General features: G+C 42.2%; 1 protein-coding gene across 2 annotated transcripts in view; it reads left to right on the forward strand.

The window, feature by feature from the left end:
* Positions 1–12,381, forward strand: part of ENPP2 (ectonucleotide pyrophosphatase/phosphodiesterase 2) — a 58,542-nt gene extending 46,161 nt beyond the window's left edge. For both annotated transcript variants that reach the window (XM_050890841.1, XM_050890842.1), the window contains 6 exons: positions 1,470–1,606; positions 2,099–2,234; positions 3,431–3,508; positions 6,038–6,170; positions 6,795–6,951; positions 11,772–12,381. In XM_050890841.1, coding sequence (XP_050746798.1) covers positions 1,470–1,606; positions 2,099–2,234; positions 3,431–3,508; positions 6,038–6,170; positions 6,795–6,951; positions 11,772–11,942 — 812 coding nt within the window. In that variant the 3' untranslated portion in view covers positions 11,943–12,381. The remainder of the gene's footprint in view (positions 1–1,469; positions 1,607–2,098; positions 2,235–3,430; positions 3,509–6,037; positions 6,171–6,794; positions 6,952–11,771) is intronic.
* Positions 12,382–24,726: the final 12,345 nt, after the last annotated feature.

Here is a 24,726-nt window from a genome sequence, read left to right on the forward strand (position 1 = left end):
ATTCCTTTTCTTTGTGAGTTAAATTGTCTTTCTGCAGCTTTCATCTTGTTAAACTGATTTTTCCAATTAGTGAAGAGCTACTCCCTGCTGTGGCAATTTCTGGCATCAGGAAAAAACACCCTCACCATTGCACTCCTAGATATCTCAACATCTTTATTTTGGTTTAAGGTTTTGATGCTTCTTCACTTCAGTGGTATAAAAATAGTATTTTTGATGTATTTTAAGATATAAGCATTTAAACCAATTTCACTTGCTTGTTTGTAAGTTAAGTGGAATGAAGTGCCCCTTATTTAAACAGCAAGCAGTTCTGCTACATGCAAGTTATTTTGTGGTATTTTATGACAGGCTGTAGTACCTGTTCACGGATCTTCCTGCGTTTCATTGGTAATTCCATTCTCCCACGTGGTACACCATGCATATTTAGCTGATGTTGTTATTCATGTGCAGAAGAAAAAGATTACTTCAGCTTCTCTTGAATAAAGCAAGTTTATCATCTTTGTCCTTAGACAAGGCTTTTCCTACTTTTCTTTCTTGTGTCCTATAAAAATATCCTCTACTTGGACTCACACACTAATAAAACATGCCCTTTTCTTTCAGGTTAAATGCCTATCTGTGAACAGTGTTAGGCCGCTTTCCTTGTTTCTATGTTTCGATTTCCAAAAGTGAGCCAAGGCTGTTTGCCAAATGGTTATCAAAATCAATGAACTGTGCAGCACAATGCAAGATTAGCCAGGAAATTTATTTTTCTTCTATCATCTCTTTCAATGATGTTTTTGTCTTTTTATAAGCAAGCTTGTCAGAGGTATCTAGTGACATTTAATCATAACATATCACCAAGACAGAAGAAAAGCAAGTTTTGCAGAGTTGGAGGTGTCTTTTTGTAGCCAGTTAGGAAAAGGGTTGGTTGGTTTGTTTGTTTTCTTTGCTATTACTGACAGAAAATAGCACATCAGTCTTCAGAACACCATCTGTATCAGCCAAGTGGAAAAAACTACTCTTTTAGTGAGTGAGCACTTTTGCCTCCCTTTTGAGAGGGACTTTACAAAAAACACGGGAAGGAGAGAAAGTCTGGAGAAGAGTGGCAGGAGTGATCGGATAGGGGCTGATTTAAAACTACAAAAAAAGTGCTTACCACCTCATGTGTGACTGAAATATGGATACAAAGATCCTTGTGGAGTCTCCTGTGTTTGGAGAAACACCCTCTCTCCAACCTATGACCTCAACAAGCTTTCAAGTGCAGAAGGGACTTTTAACCTCAAACTGGGTTGTGAGCCTGGAATGGGGATCCCAACCAAAACTGTTGAAGAACTGCTGCTCTCTCTGTTACAAGATTTCCTTAGCAGTTATTCAGGGTCAGTATCCCATTAAGGATCACTGTAAAATCAGCATGTGTTGGAAAGCCAACCCCTTTTTTTTCATCTTTAAGGTTTTCAGTAATAAATGTAAATGTAATTTCTTCTGCTCTGTAGAGAAGCATCTTCTATATGGGCGTCCTGCAGTACTGTACCGCACAAAATACAATATCTTGCATCACCATGACTTCGAAAGTGGCTACAGTGAAACATTCCTGATGCCTCTCTGGACATCCTACAGTATTTCCAAACAGGTTAGTGCTGTCTTCACTCTTGAAAAAGTGCTTAAAAGTCCTGGGGAAATCTGTTTGGTACCTGTATTCTTGAAGTCCTAAAATTCCCCTTCCCCAAGGAGATTTTCCTACCAGAAATTATGTCAAATACCATTGTAAACAATGGCAAAATCCTTTTTTCCTTCAGGAGAAGAGAGTTTTAAGGCAATAGGGCTGTATATTTCTTTTCCTGTTTTCATTTTTTTTTCTAAGTTTTGTTCGATGGAGGTTTGTTTTATTATGACGGAATAATCAGCGACTTCATTTGAATTATTTCCCATGGTGACTTCTGCTACCTGAAGGAGGGGCTCTGCAGCAGATACAGGAGAAGGATTTGGTTGTACAGCTGGGTGGTTTATTTTACTCCACACAAGGCCTTCCATGTAATCTGTCAACTGCATGAAATCTTTTTCTTTTAGCTATAAATGCTGGAATTACTTTTCTTGTCGTTTCTGTCTATGTTCCTCAATGCAGGCAGAGGTATCGGGTGTCCCGGAGCACCTGGCCAGCTGCGTGAGGCCCGACCTCCGCATTTCTCCAGGAAACAGCCAGAGCTGCGCAGCATACAGAGGCGACAAACAGCTCTCCTATGGCTTTCTTTTCCCTCCTCGTAAGTTCAGCTAGCTTTTTAATACCCAGAGGTTTTGTAATTTTCTTTTTTGTTAGGGCAAGCCTGAGGTATGACCGTCCCCTGCCCCAGATATAAACAGACTAAGGGTTTTTTTGAGATTGTTGGGAAAGAATATAGGTAGGAATGATTTAATTTCCCCCTGCTCCGGGGTGATTTCTTCCTCTGTGAGGAGCTGCTCAGAGGAGCTGCTCCTGCACCAGTGTCACATATGGGGCCCAATGGGATGGATACATTATTCTTGCTGCACTTGCTGAGGACCAAGGGCCCAATGCCACAAGTTGCCATCATGGCTGTGGTCCCTCAACTCCACAAGAGATGCTCCAAACTGGTGCCCAGCTTCATGCACTGAAACAGTGAAGTGTCCCAGTTTAGTTAATAAAAATAAAGGTGAACAAAGCATTGCACAGAGTAGGAGTACAAGCTAGAAGACAATCTACAAAAGCTGGCCCTTTAAAGTCAGCGGATAGATACTGACTTACATGAACTGGGAATCTAGTCAGAGTTTTTAATTTTGAATTCAAACAGCAGTAACATAAATGTATATTTAATTTATAAATCCAAATTATACTCTTGCATGCTGTAAAAATTTCTACCATCCTATAGAAATAGCGCTAGTAGAAAACCTGTGTAAATGAGTGTCCTGGATTCTCCTGGTACAGTTACATTGGTTCAGTCTTGGAGCAATGATCTTCTGGGATTAGTAATGTTCAAGGGACACAACCGTCTCACAGTTGTGAACTTCATTGCTCTGCCTTCCTCACTCAGTGGCTGAAATATTTTATGGTGGATTTCTGATATGGAGTTACTGGTGCAGAGGCTTGCTCAGAACTAGACAATAATCCTGCACTCCTCTCCCTGGAAATTGCCTCTTTTGTAAAAGCCTGCAGAGCAGCTCTCTGACTTTTGAGACTGCAAAAATAAATGAGCTGTAAAAATATTTTGAACTGGTTGACAGTTGAAGCAAAGATAAAATCCTTACTTTCCATGTTCAGCTGTCACATTAAAGACAAATTTTATGCATATAATGTACACTTCTGAATATAGCATTCAGATTGCTGTTTAGATGACAGTATTCCCTTTGGTTAATCTCTGAAGCCATTTTTCAAAACATTTTTATATTCTTTGAATTTCTGGTATTTCATGTTATTAATATTTTTCTATTTTATTGTTTTCAGAATTAAGTTCCTCTGCAGAAGCAAAGTATGATGCTTTTCTAATAACAAATATCATTCCAATGTATCCTGCCTTCAAAAGTAAGTGCCCTTTCCATGGCTTTACTTCTCTTTCCCAACATGTTTTTTTTTTAATATGTGTGTTGGACTATGGAATGAATTGATGAGAGAAGTTTAGCACATAAAGTTCAGTTACCTGTAGCCAGCAGATAATACATGTGGGCATCTGTATAGTTCTAGGTATGGGCAGGCAAAATACCACAAGAAAGGCTTAAGTTTTAAGAAAGGTTTATTTTCCTTGGTGCTGGGCTAAGATAAGAAGACAGACGTGCTGTAGTTCAGCAATTTTGCTTCATGCCACAGTAATTCAGTTTGTGCAAGACCATTCAGATTTTCTTGTCTGTAGCCCAAGCTAGTGCAGAATGTACTTAGGCAACACGTTTTTACTTCTCAACTGGAGCTGCCTGGGAGTGTGCACAAGCCTGGGAGTCTGCACTTAGCGTGTTGTTGTAGTTCAGGGACAAGTGATTATTTCTGATTTTTCTATCCGTGCCATTAGAGGGAGACCAAACATATTTATTACCTGTAAAGAAAAAGGAAGAGGAAACCAATTTATGGAAAATGAGGAATGACTTAAAGCTGGCTGAAACTTTCAGCACTGCAGGGATATAGTATTAATGTTTCTTTTGTCTGCACATCCCTTTGCTCTCTAGTTTTGCCAAGAGGTAGGAAAACTGTCAGACTATTCTGGTGGCATTCTTGGCTTGGCAGGAATTGAGAAGCCTTGGAAGAATCTCAAGAGCCTGTTCTTGTGAGATTTCCAATTCAGATTTTAGGCCAGAGAGGTTTGGATAAACATCAAAGCCTATGGGAGGCTTTTTCTTTTTAACCAGAAAAGAGTGTTTTGAACTGAAAAACCTCTGAGTAGGAACAAGTGGTGATGTTTGCTGGAAATTTGAGCAAAGGCACTTAACTGATTACAGAGTGCAAAATTATTGGGGATTTCCCACTCTCAAATCACTTCATAAAAATGCTCTTTATGCTAATGTTAGTCTAAGCAAATTAGCTGAGATGCTAATCACAGGAGAACAACCCACCACTAGCAGCTCATTTTGTCTAGTGGCCTTCCTCTTCATCACAAGCGGGTGAAGGATTCCCTGAGAATAAATGCTGGAACTAGTATCATTCCTGGGGAATAACGAACCACTACACGTGTGCAGGTTGCAATGCTGAGAGCTGATTACAAGCTCATTATATGGAGCTTTTTCCACAACAGGGAAAGCAGGAGGTGGCAGTTTTATGCTATGCTGGCTTTGGTGGCAGTGCTGGATGCAGAGGCCCCCTCCTCTGCTTTGTTTTTTTAATTCACTGTCCCATCCCATCCCCCCAGGCAATAATTCAGTATCCATCTTTTCTGTAGTGAGTCTGGCTTAAGCGGCTTCTGCTTTGCTGGAGCTGCAAGGTGATGCCCCTGGGCTGGCTCCCCATTGCACGGGTGTTGCTGTCTATGTGGCTGTAGTGGGAACCTAAGTGGGGAACTGATTTAGCTGGAAAACTCAGGGGGGAAAAAAAGCTTTCCTTTTTGGGCTATTTTTATTGTTAAGGCTGATGCATTGGAGGAGTGAGCAGCTGGAGGAGTGGTACTGCCAAGTGGTTACCGCAGCTGAGGTTCTTGTTAGACCATTGCTTGTGGAGCCCTCTGCATGAGCCCGAGCAGGGTGTTAGTGTGGCACTGAGCAGTCTTAGGACAAGGCGTACTGGGGAACTTGCTGAGGCTGGCGTTGCCATCAGTGCCGGGGAACCATAGACTAAGCTAGCAAGACAAAAGTTAAACTTTTACAAGTCCGAGATGTTTTGTTTACACATGCTTCTGTTAGTGTTAAAATAAAAGGGAAAAAAGAAGGAAAAGAATGACGTAACTGGAGATTCCAGTGTGTTTCCCGTCTCTGCAAGCATCTTAACTTGTTAAGGTTGAGGAGGGCATGGTGGGAGAAAGAGTGTCCTGCTCTTCCCAAAAGCTGCTGTAATGAAGTGCCATAATTTGGTCATCCTTGAGGGCACCTAATTTAAAAGTTAGACACTTTGTATCGAAGGAGAATTTAACTGGAAGAATATGACCTTTGTATTTCCCTTTCTTTTAAAATGTTTTGATTTTGTTTTTAATCACTGTGCTGTTTCCTTTCTAGAATTAAAAAAAAACAAAACAGCACCATTCCCTGTAACTAGATAAGAAAGACAAAGGAAGTGTTTACAGGGACATCAAAAGCGTGTGAATAGCTGTTTCTACTGCTTGGTGAAGGAACAGCAGGCTCTCTGTGTGATGTCTATAGCAATGCCAGGCTGGGAGTGGTACCGTGCATTTCCTTTATCACTGGTTGGGGAAAAAAAAATCAACAGAGAGCAAAGAAGTCTGAATAGGCTTTATTGACCAAACTGAATGAAGCTGCAGTAAATCTGTAATGCTTAGTCTTTGATTTCCCCTACCATCGTGTGAATGATGTCCACAGGATTTTTATTTTCAGGAAAAAAAAAATGTTTATAATCTTGACATATTTTGACTTATCCAAATTTTTGTGTGTGTTATTTTTTGTTGGTTTTTTTTCCTCACAGAGGTATGGAACTATTTCCAAAGGGTTTTGGTGAAGAGATATGCCACTGAACGAAATGGAGTCAATGTTATAAGTGGACCAATCTTTGACTATGACTATGATGGTTTACATGACACGCCTGACAAAATAAAACAGTAAGAGTTTGTCTTCAAATTAGTTTGCTGTTGCTTCTCTTAATGATGGCTTTATCTTAAACAATTCATTACCTGCATGTTATTCAATTTTTGGGAGGAAATATAATTTTCTAGCTCTTTCTAAAGTTATTGTTCATCAAGACTGAAAGCCTCTGTAGGTAGGACAGTGGTAAAAATAAGCAAATGGCAATTCAGCAGGTAACTGTTCCCCTTGACTTTGAAATTAAGCGTTCATTCATCCTTGAGGCGAAGATGAATTCTGTTCCAAATAATCTATTTTCTCTAAAATTCTCCAGAACTTAAGAGCTGACAACTGGATACCAGAGCAAACCATAGTAGTGCTATTGAGTTAGATACTCAAGTCTTTTGTTAATTCAGTAATGCTTTCTCTCTATGTCCCTGAACTGAAGAAGCCTTTCAGCACTGGCGTGTGGTATTTCTATAGCACAGTATCAAAACATGAGCTAAATGAATGCTCATTTTCAGATAGCGTTTAGGAATCAAACACATCTCAACAACGTATGTGTGTCCTCACACGTAGGGGAGGAAAGACCATGCTATTTGTGTAACCTTCTTCCAGACAAGTTTATCCTTTGTGGATAAATGTTTGCTTTATTCCCTCAGGTTTGTGGAAGGCAGTGCCATCCCTGTTCCTACTCATTACTATGCCATCATAACCAGCTGCTTAGATTTCACTCAGCCAGCCGACAAGTGTGATGGACCACTCTCCGTTCTCTCATATATCCTCCCCCACCGGCCTGACAATGATGAGAGCTGCAATGTAAGTTCTGCTGCACTACTGTAGCCCTGCGGTACATATATCCCTGGGACATGTGAAACCCCATTACTATTAAATGCTAGTGCTCACTGAGGTCTTGAATGAAAGCACAGGGTAGTGACTCTATTAAGAGCGTCATGTTCAACTCATTAGACAAAAGCACTCCTCCGTGATATCACAGAAAATATGGGAACTATTACTGCACCTAAAATTGTCTGGAAGAACTGACGTACAGTAAGTTGACAGTAAACAACCTGTAGGCTTCTACGTTTTGGCAGACACTGTCAGTGTAACTTCAGAGCAGACTGGGGGGAGGTTGTGTGCACAGACACATTGTGCTGGCAGCCAGCCTGATGTTTTTATTGAGGTCTGTTTCCATATGCAGGTACAATATAGTCTGTCTGCTATGGCAGTCTGGGTGCATCAGACAGCATGATTACATCCAACTCACACAGTATTAAAACTATATGCTAAAATCTGCCGAGGGTAGAGTGCCAGATCTTGCTGTTTCCAGAACATGGCTTGATTCAAGGGAAAAGTTTGGGTTCTTATTAACAGAGATGACCAGACACCCTCCTGGTTCCTTTCCTATCTTCCTTTAGGATGCAAGAGCCTATAGGGTAAGAATCTTGGTGAAGTTCAAAGGCTTTGATCTGGTCAGCACTGCAGAAAGTAACACGCACACTCGGCAGCTGATCGTGCAGCAGGAGAGCGGTCGGGTCCCCACGGGCTCCGGCGCTCTGCAAGGACAGCAGTCCTCCCAGGCAGCTGGATTTAGACTTGTCCTTCCGCCTGAACTCGTTCTCCCATTACACAGCTGTGCGGATTCCTGCACACAGACGCTTCACTATAGGCTGCCAGGAGACCGTTTCCTGAATGAACGCATTAATGTTATGAATTTTGTATTGGCACAAAAAGTTAAGACTCCCATTCCAGCTACAGGCAGAAATAGTCATTCCAACTCTGTACACAATTCACCTGGAACACTGTCTCTTTCTCATTCATCAAACATCGTCTGCTTTCAGGTCCCTCTTTTTAAAACCATGCTTTTGGAGCAGTATCCCTCTCTCTTGAGCAGGTCTGGCTTCCCCTTGTTTAGAGTCTTAACTGCTTTGGGCAGAGATGTCTTCCACCAGAAGACTCGGAAAGTCCTACATATATTGCATCGTGGTTCTTCTCTGGACTGCTTTCCTCTGAATCTCAAGATCCAGTTGGTGATCTAGAAGTTACTAATCTGGCAGTTATTAGTGCCCCGTCCTTGTATCTCTGCCCATATGTAATTTTATGACAAAGCCAATTTTTTTCCTCCCTATATTGTGTGTCATGGTCCTATTAAACTGCTGAAATCTTTTATGAACTATTTAGAATAATGGCCTCTTTTATTCTTTGATTTCTTGTATTCCAACCCAGGCTTCTTTTCTCTGTAGGTCATGCTACTTATGGTGTATGTATTTACAGTTCTGGGAGGAACTTCAGTGCTACTACAAGGTCATTAGCAGATATTGTTCTATGCTTTTTACATAGCAAAGAACCACTCCAAAAATATTTAAATGTAGCTTTTGAAAGAAAATACAGTTAGGCAAAATTTTGCCATTCAAATACAGTGTCAGTCTTACTTTTGCATATGGTGTTCCATTTAATTTGTTCAAAGAAGTGATTGTGTAAAACCTCACATACTTCACGGATGAAATGCATGGGATAATAGAAGAATTTTTCCTTAACCTCTCCACATCTTTCTTTTAAGATCTGAAGAAATATTAGCTTCCCCCCCGACTCTGCTCTTGTTGCACACACTTTCTCTCTCTTTACACGGCCGTTGGAGAACACCACTACTCTTCTCATTTGAATTTGTTCCATTTCCAAACTGTGTTTATTCATGGTGAGGTTATACCCATTTATTCTTGTGTCAACATTTTTCTATGGCTTAAATAGCCCTTCAGTGGGCTTCTTTGGGATTTACCCTAGTGATGATTTATGATGATTCTCAAGGCATATACTTCTCTCTATTCATGGGAGACCCAGGATCTTTTTTTGCTCTTCTTGTAAGAGAGGATGAGCATTTTAGTAGCCTTCCTATGCATCTGTTCCAGTCTGATTTCCCCCCCCCCCCCCCCCCCCCCCCCCCCCCCCCCCCCCCCCCCCCCCGGAACATGAATGAGATAAAGTACTCCAGCTGAGATCTCAAAATGAAAATGATTTTCTTTCCACTGGACACAACTCCTCTGATACTATCTAGGATTTGCTTTTTCCATAGCTGTGTTATAATGGTGGCTCACAATCATGCACAACCAGTACACCCAGGTCCTTCTCTTCTATCTGCTGTTTCACCTGAGAAGCTCCCAGCTTAGCAGAAATTTTTGCCATCAGTGTGAATAACCCAATTTCATACTGTACCAGGGACTCCCGCATCTGCATCCTCCAGTATGCTATTCCAGTCTTCCTCTGCATTGACAGGAGCTCCCAATTGGTGTGTTTGTTTTTTTTTTTACTAGCACACTAATGACCTTGGCACAAAGAGCATGTATGAAAACATTACACAAAATCCTTTCCAAGACCAAAGCTGAAGGAACCCTACTAGAAACTTCCTCCAGGCCACTATTTTTCCTTTCAGCAAAACCTTTAAATTTCTCTTTTAATAAGCGAGTTCCTCACCCACCTGTCTACACTCCGATCATGTTCAGCTTTCCAGCTAATAATTTGATATCCAGAGAGATTCTTTTGTCCAGAATATCTGGTCTCTTTTCCAGTGGTTAGCCTCCTAATGGGTTGCCTATTTCTATTTACCTCCATGTTTTCAATTGATATTTTTTCCTTCTAAGACTCACTGTATGATTGAGGTGAGACTAACCAGCACAGATGGAGAAAACTATCATTTTAAATGTATACACTTCATTCGTTGTTCTGCAGTAATATAATACCATGTTAACTGATCACTGTGTTTAAAATCCTTGCTGCTGGACCTGAGGTTTCATGGGCCAGTTGTGGAATGGAAAAACTAAAACCTAGATCAGTTGATGGATTTTCTCGGGTCATGCAAATGCTGTCTTGCTGGACTTGGTTTAAACCAACCTCACAGTCCTGTGATTTATTCGTATTGCAGATCTTTTGCAAACTCTTAGGAGTCCTCCTTGTATTCAAAAAAGTGAGCTTTGTAGCAACTGGACTTCCCTCTGAGCTTTGCAAAATGCAGATTTCCTGCTCAGAAGGAAGGCTTGAAGGCAACAAAAATGTCACAGTGATTGCATTTGCAGTAATAACCCTGTTGAGGCCCATTTGCAGACTAGCAACCTGATCGCCCCGCTGAAGGCTGAGCAGGAGGCTTCCTGCGGCCGCATGCTGCCAGGCAGCGCTCCTGGAGCATGGCACTGCAGGCAAAGGGGAGAGCAGGGCACGCTCCCTTCTCTTCCCTCTTAATTTGCATCTTTCTTTTCATGTTCCAGATCTGGCTTTGGACCTCAGGTTGCTAGCAACATGGAGAGGAAAGTTGGTTTGGAACTGAAAAGCTTCAAAACAGACAAGTGCTGACTGGGTCATGGATGTTTGCTTTAGAGCAGCCAGTTGTGACCTAGCTGGTACTTCGTGTCCTCTCTGTGCAAACGATCATGCTCACCCTCCTGGCCTTTGCAGGGTGACCCACTGCCTGGTCTGTGGCACACCTACTGCATTGAGTAGGCTCTGGCATTGCTGAAGCTTAGTCTTGATCAGTGAGAGGATCACTTTGTAGGAGGACCTTGCTGAGACAGTCAGAAAAGGGCTCATTTTCAGGAGTAAGCCCAGAAATAGATTTTTATCAGCAAGATTTCCAAGTCACACGTGTAGAGTCCAAATGCTTGGAGGCACAACCCTCCATTCCTAAACTGCTTCCCCAGCAGTGGTGTAGATGTACCAGCCAGAGAGGCCAAAGGGGGAAAAGTCCTGTTTGCTCTGTCCTTTTCCCACGTCTGCTCCCTGCCGTGCAGTCCCTGGGGCTGGCTGCAATGCTCATGGGACTTGTCGCTGGGCTGGTTAATGCACTCAGACAGCCAGTAACTGCAGTGTTTTGCAGGGCTGATTTTCTGATGTGTTAGTGAGTCACGTTAGTTTGTGGATGGCTCCAACATGTGCCGGAGCTGGCACAAGGCATGCAGCAGGAGCAGTCCTCTAAGAGAGATTACAACCATGCAACCTGACCCCGATCACTCTGGCAGCATCACCTTCCTGATTTTTTTTTTTGTATTGGGAAATGCTTAGTGAAAGTCTTTTTTCTATCAGTCAATAATGTGTATGTTCCAATAACAGAATTTTACAGGTACCAACATAAACCATAGTCCCAACTATGTAATGAATTGTGATGGTCTCCTGACAGTAAAGTGGAAAGATTAAAATAATGTTGTGTTAGATGAGGTGCTGGTCAGATGAGAATAATGTGTAGGGGTAGGGTTCAAAGCTAAACCGCCTAGAGTCTGGGCTTTGGTAATACACAACTGATTAATATGGACCTCTTCCTGTGAGATAAAAAAATATGTAGTGAGCAATGGATCTTCTAAAAGCATATGGCTGTTCTTCTGAAACACCTGCAACATGGGGCCAGCTTTTCTTAGACAACTATGGTCAATGTCTCAACCCCATCCTAAAATGGGTCCCGAAATAAAACTGCAGGAATCATCTTGCATGTTAAGTTTCAAATCTGTTTTCTTGGAACTTGTTTACATTAGTCATTCTTGAATAGTGCACAGAGATTCTTCAAATGGACCCAATGTTTAGAAAAGTTGCATTTGCTTTCGGAGCTTATTTTTGACATGGCATGTTATAAAACTTTTTTTTTTTTTTTTTTTACATTTCAGAGCTTGGAGGATGAATCAAAGTGGGTTGAAGATCTTCTTAAGATGCACACTGCGCGTGTGCGTGACATCGAACAGCTCACAAGCTTGGACTTCTTCCGAAAGACCAGTCGCAGCTACACAGAAATCCTTTCCCTAAAGACATACCTGCATACGTTTGAAAGTGAAATTTAGCTTTCTAACATTACTCAGTGCATCCTTTTATCAACTGGTGTATATTTTTATATTGTTTTTATATTTATTAATTTTAAACCAGGACATAAAATATTAGTATTTTAATCCTGTATCAAATCTTAAATATTAAACCCTTGTGTCATTTGTTTTGTTTCTGTAATGTTTAACATAGGTATGTCTCTTGGTTTATTTAGTAGCGCTTGTAATACTGCAGCTTGAGTCCTTACTCCGAGCTTTTAAGTGGTGCTGCAGGATTTGATACGTGCATCAAGGAAATAGTAATTTCCCATGCTTCTTTACCACACTTGTAGTCCTGTACTGTGTATCAAAATGCTGAACATGTAAAATTACATTCATTTACTGTTAACTGTGTGACAGACATATTTAAACCCTATAGACAAATAGCATCTTAAATATAATAAACCACACATTCAGTTTTTTTAATGTGTTTTGATTTCCTTTCACAGGGACGTTCAGAGGGACTTGCAGGGGGCTGAGTGCTGCCAGATCTCTCTTATTCACCGGGCAGAGCCCTTCTCAAGAGCTTAGGTTTGCTGGTAAGAGGACTGCCAGGAGCCCTGCCCTGGTACTCAGCAGTGAGGCCATGAAAAGACACCCCCAGTAGTCATTACTGGTTAGGTTTTGCCATAGGGGCAGAGCTGGGAGAGGAGGTTGGTTGGTGTCATAAGCTACCAGGGGTACCCCACGCTTGAGGGCACTTGGCCCTGCTCTGGAGCTGTGGGGAGGATGCAAGGTGACAACATCTGCTGTCACCGGTTGGGCTGTGTCGCATCCCTTCTCCACCGCTGCTGCTCTGGGCTGGTTCCTGGGAATACCTGTTCCATCGTCTCTTGCTTTGACTTTGAGGGAAGCTGAGGTAAGGCAGATGTTGACGGAGGTGACATTGCTAAACACCCAGCAGTGGGCTTTTACCTGGGAGGAGAAAATCTGATTTTCATCATCTTGTTCTAATGGACAGAATTTGCAGAGTTTTCCCTTAATCTGAGGCTGAGTCTGAGGCTTAATGCCAGCCCTCATTCTTGAAGGAAGCCCCTTGGCCTGATTGCACATATATAACTTGTGGTACTGTGAACCCCATACAGTGCACGTGATTTACAACCATCACCTACCTGGTCAAGTGAGTGAAGTCTCTGTTGGCTACTTCTGTGCAGTCCCAGTCTCACAATTCTGGCAAGCCCCTACGAGTGACACTGATGGCACAGTCCTAAGCCAATGGAAGAGACACTGTTGTATGCTGGTATATAGATAATGGCCTGATTGGGCTTGGGCAGCTTTTATAGAAGGCATATGGTATGGAGCATTAATGTTAGTGTAGTTAGATGATGTAAAAGATAAGTTATTGTTTAGAATGCCTCTTGAGGCTGAACCCACTAGTGGCACTATTACAAAGCCATCGTTTGGGCTTACAGATTTCCCCCTCTCTACCAAAGTGGTTTGTGTCTATTTTCTCTTCGAGGTTTGCAAATGCTGGAGGGAAGCGGGAAGGGCTGGAAAGCATCTCAGCCATGTACACGGATGAATAGCCAGGTCTCCTAAGTAAAATTAACCTGGCACAATTTTAGCAACTTGCATCCCTGTGGCATCCATCTAAAAGAAAGTAGTAAACTGGAATTAATCATGTTAACACTGATGATAAAGTTCTTGTGACCAGTAGACAAAATTTTATTATTCTAGGTGCCAAATTCGGTTTAAATTAGAAAGGCACAAAACTTGAATGCTTTAACATCCCCCCAAAATGCTAGGATGGAAATTCTAATAACTGCACAAAGCTCTGGGAAACATCCTATTCTTGCAACTTAAAAATTGTCTCTTGTGGTTGTCTGGTAGCACAGAAATATTTTTCTGTAAGCTTTTGGCAGGGCTTCCTGCCATGATAAACTTTGCGTTCTTACATGTGCTACAAAGGGTATTTCCTCTGGATTTAAAACAGTTTTCAGTTAAGACCTAATTTCTCCAACACCGACTTTAGCAATGATATAATGTGGTTGTTCATAAACTAAACCAAAGACCACCACTACTCTGTTGCTTTGACTTTCATCTCTTGCTTTGTTTTTTTAATGCAATCTAACAAATGATGTAATTCTTTTATTTTCTCCCAAAATAAGATGACAATTATACCAAAGAAACATTTAAGCTCTGAAAGATACTATTCTTCTTGTGTTCAGAGAAGTTTGGTTTTGAAATACAGTAAGTGATGATTGTTGGGAGAGACAGTTTAACTCTATCTCGGTTTCACTACAGAATGACGATTAGTGTATAGGGAAATGTGATTTTTTACTCAGTTGCTTACTGTGAGAATAAATACAAGTAATTTACTTCTGTTCTACTTACTTCTCTTCAGTCCTTGGCCCCATGCTTTTGTGTGGTATTGCTGTTTTATTTTACCGTGCTGGCAGAAGTAGCTGTGCTGGGGAGTGTTTGTGGTGACTTCTGTGAATTGCATGGGGGTTTTTTCCTGTTGAAAGATGCCTTATCAACACAAAAGCTCCAGGGCAAAGCTAAAGCCTTGTAAATCCCTCTAAGCAACATGAGCTCTGCAGGAACAACAGATATTTTAAAGGAAACTTGTAATTTCCCTTTGGTATTCATCAGGGTGAATGTTAGCTTAAGGCCGCGTGTAGGAAGGAACCCCTCTGCTTTCCATTCCTGTTAGACCATTTTGAAAATATGAAATACCACTTGCTTCTGTTACATGTTTCCTTTTCTTGATATTACTCTGGCTTCTGCAAGAGGTCCATTAAGGAGAACAAGTGCTGAAATTTTCTGTCGAGCAAACACCAGTTTTGAAGGTTTGGGTAATTACTGTTTGCAATTGGTGATGTAAATTTGAGGCATGTTTAATGAGTTAGAGGTGGTTCAGTTGAGCAATTGTCAAGGCAACAAAAGCCGTAGGTGTCCTGCACACCTAACAAAGTCCTTTTGCTCTGGGAGAAATCCTCCAAAGGTAGTTATGCAACTGGAATATCCCTGCTACAGGAAACTGTTACTTTTTTTAACCCTTTTTTCACAGTCACATACCAGAACAAAATCCTCAATAGATAAACACTGAAAGCAGGTCAAGTAACCTGACCAAGAGCATGGTTATGATGGCAAAATTATAGCAAGAGTCACCATCCTATACTGGCAGCAGTGACATAATTAATTACCACTGATTATATTCTGTCCTGATTACATTCATACTTTCTGCATGCTGCTAATTCCCTGTTCTTCATTTCCAGCTTTTAGTCCCTTTAAGGTGTTAGGTGCAGTGTTAAACAGTTTCTGCACTCACTTGGACACTAGCACTGTTTTGGTAATAGTGTTATAAAGCACTTTCAGCTCCAGATGAACTAGAAAATTAAAAACTATAATCGTCAGGTCTGTGCTGTCTTGTGAAGGTTTTCCAGTATTCACAGGGATATTGTGTGAGTAAATTTAAATACCTGTGTTTAATTAGGCCAATCTTGCTGTGTCCCTGGAGGCTGATCCAAAACAATCCTGCCATAGTCCCCAGCTTCTCAGTGCTTTATATGCAAACAGTCGGTCAACTGATTGTGCGAAGATTTTAACAAATGAAAACATGCACTTTTTGTAGGAGAGGCCAGAAAACAAAAGCAGTGATAAAGAGATAAGAGAGGAAGCTTCCCACTTCAGGAGACAGAAGAGGCTGAACAGGTTGAAGGTCCAGGAGATGCTGCCAGAAGGGAACCGGGGCTGGAGAAGATTTATTTGGCAGGTTTATGAAGTCCCTGTTCCCCCTGCATCCGGCTTCTTCCGATAGATCAGTCCTTCATGTACAACAGATGAAATAGCTCCCTACTTTCTGCACACAGCCAGGAAGCAGAAAACTTCTCAGGAAAGTTGAAGGAGTTCCCCTCTGAAGGTGTTGCTAGTTGCAGAACATGAACTCCGGAAGTGTCGAGGCCTGTACAGCGAGGACAGAGTGCAGGATCTGATCTGAAAGAAACAAATTTGTAGCAGCTGGAGCTGACATTCCAGCAGTCCTTCCCTTCAGTCTCATGTCCACCCCAAGCATCTTTAATTAACTTTAAATTCACATTACAGAGCTGTGCAGCTTACTTCAGCTGCTCTCTGCAGGAGACAGAGGAGACATTGCTTGCCATGTAATTGGGAAAATTCTGCTGTCCCCCCCCCCCCCCTTTTTTTGTTTTAAAACTGCAAGCCCCCTGCCCACAGAGGGGCAAATGCTCTTGTTCTGCCCTGTGAGAGAGATGGGAGAAAACCAGGCTTTCCTGGAGCAGGGGAGTGTGTGGGTGCTGCAGATCTGCCACCTCCCCTCTGCTCCGGTACAGTGCTCTTCAAACAAGCTTTGCACTTATGGCAGTGAGGTTTATTCTGCTGTTTTGGCACGGAGAGACAAATGAAAATTCACAGCCTTCCTGGGAGGCGGCTGTTATCGCAGGCATGGATGAAACTGTGGCATGGAGAGGCTGAATAATAAATACGTTTAAGGACATGCATACAGCAAGCCCAGTAAAGCTGGTCACAGCACGCCTGCGTTGAGTTTAATATGTGACATTTTAAAATTATTTCTCATAGTGCTACCACTGGTGGGAGGGCGGAGGGTAAGTTTTGTAAAGCAGAAGCCTCAGAATCATGTGGCTGAAATAAAATTTGAATACAGGGCTACAGAAGAAAAACTCCCTTCCTTTGGGGACAGTAAATCATGCTGAATAAGTTTTCTATCAATCCCATCCATCAAAATGCTTGTGATAGGCCTGGTTCCTTACGAGAGTCCTCCCCTGTCTCCAGAGGGATGCCACAGCACGTGTCTGTCCATCCTGTCTGTAGTCCTAGTCCAGCTCGGTTTTGTGACTCTAGTTTCAATTTCCCTTGCTGCAGTCCCAGACAACCATTGCACTTGACCTGAGATACACGGTATAGTCATCGTAATACAAGTATACTCTGATCAGGATAGACCTGCCAGCAAATGATTAGTACCACGTTAACTGTACGTCTTCCAAGTGGGGCCATATGTGTTTGAAATGTTTAAAGTTCAGCCCTTGTTCAAGACAGGAGAAAAAAAGGCATTTTAAACATTGTGGAAAAATACCTAATCTCGTTTCTTTGCACTTGTTGTGTAAATATAAGATAAGAGCAGTATTCCCAAGGTTACTGCAAACAGCCCATCACTACAGAGTACAAGCTAACATTTACTAAAATGTATGTTGACATAAAAAGCAGCATTACTGCAGTCAACTGCGGTAAACAAAACCACTGGTTTCTTTGCCTTTACAAGTCAAAAGTTTGGGATGTAACCTATTCAGACCTGCCCTCACAAAGAAAAATCCCTGCCCTGCTATAGCATCCACAGTATGTGCACAGTTGTTCTGGAGCCTTACCTTACTTGTTGTTTTCTAAATATGGTACGGAAAGGCAGATGGAGGTCATGGTGGTTTCATCTGCAGGTTTCACCATGGAGAGATCAGCAGGCAAGGAAGTCAGTAATTGTGGATTAGCACAGCTGTAACTGATTGACCCTAAAACTGGAATTTACTAGAAAAGAGGTGGGATTATTTGTCATCATAAACCCTCAATGGAAAAGGATGAAATCCTTTTCAGGGGATATTTTCCTGAGAAGTTTTCTGTTTCATGGCTGTGTGCAGAAAGTAGGGAGTTATTTCATCTTTGTGCGTGAAGGCCTGGTCTGTCGGAAGAGGCCGGATGCAGGGGAAACAGGGATTTCATAAACTTGTCAAAATAAATCTTCTCCAGCCCCAATTCCCTTCTGGCAGCATCTCCTGGACCTTCAACCTGTTCAGCCTCTTCTGTCTCCTGAAGTGGGAAACTTCCTCTCTTATCTCCTTATCATCACAGCTATTTTTTTTTGCTGGCCTCCCTGTTTTATTTCAGCTTTGATCTGTTCATCATCTGCAAATACCATTAGTATTAGCCTAGCCAGTGCAATTTCTGGGCACAGGCGTATCTACAGTGTGCACTGCCACCAGCTCTCCCAGCTCTTAGCTCTGTCAGGTCTTACACACTACTCCTGCAGAAGAGAGGACGTGGAAGATCCTGATATATCCCCAGTTTCTTCTCTAGTACAGTTAAAACCCCAGGGCCAGCTTTTGCAGGTAAAAACCCTCTTCAGAGTATTTAAGGTGGTGACCTTTACCTATGTGCATGGCTTTGTATGGAGGCATTTAATGTCACTGAGGGTATGACGTCAAAGATCTGATGAATCAACCAGAAATTCTCCACACAGGCCGTGACCAACTAGACCATTACTAACAACTGAGAAAATTAACTATTAATAATGTCAGTATTTTCTCCTCTGGGACTAGACAGTTCAGACCCAATCCAGACACGTCAGAGGTCAGGATCTGTCTCAGCATTGACTTCAGTGGGAATTGTGGCAGACCATCTCCTCCGGTCATCTGCCCGTTTTCATCTAACAAAGTCCCTAGGACATTGGTGATGGCTGTAGTTTCACCTACTCTCTTCCTGATGCACGTAGTCATTTGTACTTCTAGTCTTTTCCGTGTTTCTAGCTGGCTGTCGGAATGTGTTTTGGGGTACATGGGCATGGTGTTCTGGATCAACAGCAACTGCACGCTCCTCTTCCTCCTCCATTGTACAACCATATGAACAGTTGTCCCTACCCACCTCACTTAATCAGATGCTCATCTGCCTTGACCACCATTGCCTCCTCATGCCCAGGGGCCCCTGGCTGAACTTAGGGTCTGTAGTCCGATTACTGGGCGCATCTGCAGAGTCTAGCGACAGAGACAGTAGGAAGCAGGTCTCAGATGATATGTTATCTTCTGGCAGGCTGTACCTAATCTGTGTGGGCTGCAGCCTGGTCAGATGTTGACAGTCTTTTCCCATGTGAGAAAAATTGAATTCCCAAACATTATTCACTAGGAAAATCCCCTTTAATTTTAAAGGTTCTCCTTACTGGTAACACCAGAAGAAACACTGCTGCTTCAGGGATCTAACACCTGACATTTTTATAATGATTCCTTTATGGCAGTAGAGAAAAAGAAGTTTGCAGAAAAATACTTCCTTTTGTTTCTTTATTTTGTTGAAGATGAAAACCATTATATGTAGCGTGCTCAGCCGGCCTAGCAGGCGTCCAGTCTGAACTACGGGTGCAACTCCATGGCTTTCATCTTCCATGCCTCATGATATATTTCTAGCCTTTCTCAAAAGGTTTCCATATGCATTCATGAAACCTGGGAGCCCTCCTGTGGTCAAAATCATGAGCTATTCTTCTGGTTGTTACCCCAAATCTGATGTAGTCAATCCAGTTTTAAACTTTATCTTTGGAGTATTCATTGAGAAAAGTTTCAATTAATTACAAAAAAAAAGTTTAGATAGTTTCCTGGGTCTTTGGGGGGGTGATCTCATTACACCTCACTCCCCTTGGCCATTATCTGATGCTGTCCACATCTCTTTTCCAAGATTGGGGCATTGCCTGACAATCTGCCTATTACTTCATCTTTCTTCCCTCCATACTCCTCCTCCCTGTTTGCTGTCCTTTGTAGGCTTCTCCTGTTCTGCTCTGATCTAGCCAGGTTCTCATCACCAGTCTGTTTAAGGACCTTCCAGTTGTGCATTAAATAATTTAATTAACATAAATTCCATGTTTATTGCCTCATTGTCTTCCAAGTTGGAGAAGTATGTGATTCAGAGGGCTTTGGTGTGCTTAGTTTTAACGTTGCGCTGAAGTTGGAGAAAGGTTTTATGTTTCCTCAGGGACTTCATTTTGTGGTCTTTGCCCAGCCCCCCAGGAAAATTCTGTTTCCACATGGGCAATTGCTTGCTTTTTAACAGTGTTTCATTGTACACAAGAAGCAAAACTGTCAGTTATCTGGAGCAGGTTTATGAGGGAGTAGGAAAGGGTGAGATGAAAATGAGGAAGGGCAAGAGGAGTAATAGCCCCTTTGCTTTTGCCTTTGACGGGCTAATGCTGTGTGTTCTTCCCTGCTGTATAACTGAAGAGGGGAACCGCCACACAGTTGTGCTATCTAGCACCCATGACATCATGGCTGTTTGCGGTCTACGTCGGAGATCCCAGGATGGCCCACTGGAGATGTTGGATTCACTACACAGAGTGACTAGCGGAGAAGGTCTGAGATCCTCAGCTCTTCCCAGTACCCTCTCTGCCCTGAGCGTATTCATGAGGGTAAATACTTCAATGCTTGTCATTTGTAACATAATACAGCACATACCACAAGGGCTTGAAAAACGCTTGAAGCTTCTAGCTTGTACAACTGTTACAACATTTGAAGATATGGAGGAGCATGGAAAATCCCATCATCAAGTACGAATTGAGTTGGTCTCACAAGGCTAGCCTAGGATGGGGCAGAGTTTGGAGCTTTGCTTGTATCATAAGCATTACCTGACAGAGAAAGAAGTACCCAAAACTTCACAGTCTTAGAGGCTGGTCTTCTGAATTTCACTCAAAAGAGTGCACAAATACTTTCAGTAGTGAGACTTTTTCAGATCACTGCATCCCAACTTAACACTGAAGGCAACTGGTCTAGGAAACCACTAGTAAGAACTGCAACAAGCTGTAGCTCTGGTGGAGTTAAGCTGTTGGCCTCACTGCTTTAACTGGAAGCTAGATCCAGAACTGTAATGATAAAAAATGACAAGCCTAAATGTGTTTATGGTCAGATTATTTCTTCTTATCCCTTTTGTGTCAACATCATTCTTATCTTAACAAGCCCGCCTTCCTCACTAGTATTTAAATAATCCACCCCCTCCTTTCCAAAATATTGTTTTGTTTTTTTTTTTAAGCTGCAAGCACATATCTTCTGAATAAGAAAAGAAACTGTTGCAACTGATTCCTGGAAAAGAGGCTTGTTTAATTTTTATATTTAATTTATGGCTTTAGATTTATGGGAGTACATACCTACATTTTATGCCCTGGGTACCTTTGCTTAATTCTGGTTTTACAATATGGATGTCATAGAGAGGATTGTATTTTCCATTCTCATAATTAAATGTACACCAGCAAATAAAGCTTGCACAAAGATAATAATTCCCCAGCAGCCACTTAGTCCATCTCCACATAATTTACTGTTGGTTTTTGCCTAAGGATATATTCTTGTGGGACTTTCTGGAATGGTTTAACAAGTCACCACCTCCAGCAGAAGGTTAAATTTCTTGGCGTTGCAGAAGCAGATCGTGTGATGTTCCTGGGCTTTGGACAAGGACTCTTTCAGCTGCACTGAGTTGGCTGAAGAAATTATTGCCTCCTCTCCCTGCAAGGGTTATTTTTTCCTCAGTGCCTGCAGAATTGCTCCCACTAACCCACTCCAGTTGGAGTAACAGATTATTTCACTGAACAGTTTAAAAGCTAGAGATCTACTCATGTGGCTCATTTTACTTGGAAATGAGTTGGGAAGCAACACAGGATATGCCTAGTTAGAAAACCAAAAAGAGTGGTAATTAGTGATGGAGGGAGGGACTGAGTTGATCTAGTGGGGACTGTAGATATTTTCATCTGAGACAGCTGGAATTAGGAGAGATGATCCTTCACAGCCCTTGTCTGCTTCAGACATTTAAAAAAATCAGCCTGATTATTTTAAATCACCTTTACTAATGGTTCAAACTAATCCAATTACCCATGTTGGTGCAGGATTGCCCTGCAGTGCTACGAGGCAGCTGAGCCTGTTAAACAACGCATTGCTACCCAAAGGTATGGCCTTACCGACCTTAAGCTTCAGTGTGCTCTCAGCTCAGCCCATCTCCTGGCTCTTCATCCTGGGGCTGCTCTCAAAAGCAATAATTGGGGGCTCAGCTGAGGGGCTGTCAGGTGTTAACAAAGTAAACCTCTACTGCTGTTCATGAAAAGTAAAAATGCGTATGTCTGTAGGGTATATCCATGTATCAAAGAGTATGTCCTTAGCTGCAGTGGGGCAGAGTTAAGCAATTTTTTTGGCTATACTTTCTTCTAACTAGCTATGTCCCTGCTCATTGCAGGGGGGTTGGACTAGATGACCTTTAAAGGTCCCTTCCAACTCAAACCCTTCTATGATTCTATGATTCTAACTATCTCTTGCTTAAGAGAACTTCAGTCCAAAGCATGAGGACTTTGTATGTGCTGAGGTCATTATTTTAGTCTTTCAAGGCAGTTGCCTGACTACCTATTCGCTCAATTAGCCACATGACTTGATTTTTAATGGTGCTGGCTGTTTCCATTGACTCCAATAGGATTCCTTACTTGCTCATAAGCCCTGAAAATAAGGCCCTGACTTTGCTGAGCTCTCTGTTCAGCAAAGCATTTCAGGAGCTACCTAAGTCCAGGTATGTGTTGGTGTTTGATGCAACTGCTGGGAATGCTCTGTGTGTGAAAAATACACTCCTCTCTGGAATGCCAAGTATTTCTGGCCTGGTAATGTGGTCGTGCCATTTGTGTGATCTCCTCCCTTCAACAGCCTTTGTCTCCTTGGACCTGTTTCAACTCATATAACCATTGGGCAAAGGTCTGAAAAATCTGGGTCCAACAGGTGTCATAAATATGAGTGATGGTCCCCCCAGTGCTCTCCTTGGGAGAGGACCTTTGCAAATTAACATGCATAAACTGGTGGAATCACAGGCCTGCTAGTCAGGAGGAAGCAGAAAATGGAAATGCTGGGGGTATGTTTTGGCATCTATACACTTTTGTATGTCCTGTATATGCCACTTTTCTGAAAGAAAACAACCACCCATGAGGAGGGATGGGTCTGATAGGATGCAGTTTCAGCCTCTTCCACTGTACCAGACACTGTGCATGGAAAATCCCTGTTAGATGATCTTATTCTTGCCTGTGCGAATGTTCCCTGCAGTGTGTTCTCGCTTCACTTCAAATGACCCAAGGGCTGGGGTTTAACCACTTCTCTGGCAGTCTGTTCCCCTTCCCCACAGGCCTCCTTCTTGGATCTTTTTTCCCGCACCCAACATTTTCTTTGCTGTTTCATGCCTTGCTTCCAGCTGAAGATCCTCTCACTGAACCCTCCCAAGCCCCTTTTATGCAATGCCATTTTTTTCTGTTCACATTTTTACCTTTTCAGTGGGTATATTGGCAAAGTTGAAAGAACAGGAGAAGCCATTTTTGCAGCACTTCACTGCAAGCTCAGTGTATGCAGGATCTCTTCTTCAAAATGTGCTTAACATTTGAATGAAAAAGCTCCTATTATTACCTGATTCATCTGTGTTTTCTTTGATACCCTCTATTTGCAATGTAAAGAGCAGTATTTCCCTCTGAAAGGTGCTTAATCTCTTTCTGCCTTTCATCCTGGTCTTATGCTGAATTACCTTTAGATCACGACTCTCCACTGTGAATTATTTTTTGTCCTCCCTACCCAGGTAGGGTATTGCCAAGCCATTTACTAACCACATTTATTGAGGGAACAAGGAGATAGGTTTTACATTGGGTCTTACATGCGGTCAAAACTTGGGATTGTCCTGGTTACCCAAGCTGTACAAATTAGTAAATTTAGAAGTGTGAAACAGTTCCAAGAAGTTCCTTTCCAACCAAAAGGAATTTCAGTGCTCCAGACTTTTCTAGGAAAGATGAATATTTCATCCCGCACAACATAATTTTTTGCGAGGATAGATGAACACTGACTGTTACAGAAAAATAGATCAAATCATGTTAAATAACAGTTACTTCTTTCTGGCCTGGCCAGTTATTCAAAACTCTGGAGTCTCGAAGGCTGGTTAAGTTAAGAGGAAGAACCAGTAATGTCGTTCCTCTGATACTGTTTATTTCCAGGAAAGTCTCCTATAATTTAGCCTGGGATTTGAGACGATGGGTGCAGTGAAGGACAGACTGTCTATGGCACACCCAGAGCCTGGCTGGGACTCCTGGATGCTGTGAACATGCTGAAGCCATCAGCGCAGCACCCTGGTACATCCCAGGGCCCCAGATCAGATGCACAGGATGAGCATGGCACGTCTACCATCTGCTGGGACCAGAGCTGCACCCAGAGCCTCTGAAAGCCATGACTGACAGGCAGCAGTGACCAAGTCTTCCATATGGAAGCTGCCTGGACAAACTTCCCAGCTGGAAAAAGAAGAGGCACTGCAGGAAACATGGCCTTAAGGTAGCTCTAATTAAACTGAAATTAAAAAGTTGTGTTTTTCTAGATAATGCAGGACACTAACAAAGGAGAAAACTCTTCTCAGTGTCTCTACTCTTTCCTAACTCTTTTGTATGGACACCCACTCCTTCACAGAACAACTCCTGGGTGAAATACTGGGGTGTTGTACAATGGATATGTTGTACCGTGCGACTGCCTTGGCTTTAAACATATGCCTGTAATTGGAATGTGGATTCAATCAGTCATGTCAAATCTGTGTCAGTGTGTAATCCAGCAGGATACTTAAGTGTGTGCTTAGCTCACATCTGTATACTTAAATCCCTTTGATTTTTGAGGGCACTTCAGCATGTGTTTAGAGCTGTAAAGCATTTTTCTACGTTGGGTTTTACTTTGGGAGAGAAGTACATTGGGGTGTTGGAAAAAAATATTTATAAACTGTGAATCTTTTCATATCCTTTGGCTTGCCTGCTGTGTCAGCCTTCCCCTCTGCAAAGCAAAGTAATAATCTCATGTACTTGTTCTAGATCGCAGTGAGGATTAGACAGTGCTACACTGCACTTTCTAAGCGTGGAATGCCATGTCCTACTGCAGTCCCAGTGCAGGTCCCGGACCTGACTAAAGTCTGCACAGGGATAATTCCTGTTACCATGGTAATGCGTGGCCTTGTATTAAAATGTGTTTGGTCTCTTACACTAGGAATCGTAGGACTGAACTCTTCTACATAGTGA

Source organism: Gymnogyps californianus, chromosome 2, assembly GCF_018139145.2.
Source record: "Gymnogyps californianus isolate 813 chromosome 2, ASM1813914v2, whole genome shotgun sequence".
Taxonomy (NCBI): domain Eukaryota; kingdom Metazoa; phylum Chordata; class Aves; order Accipitriformes; family Cathartidae; genus Gymnogyps; species Gymnogyps californianus.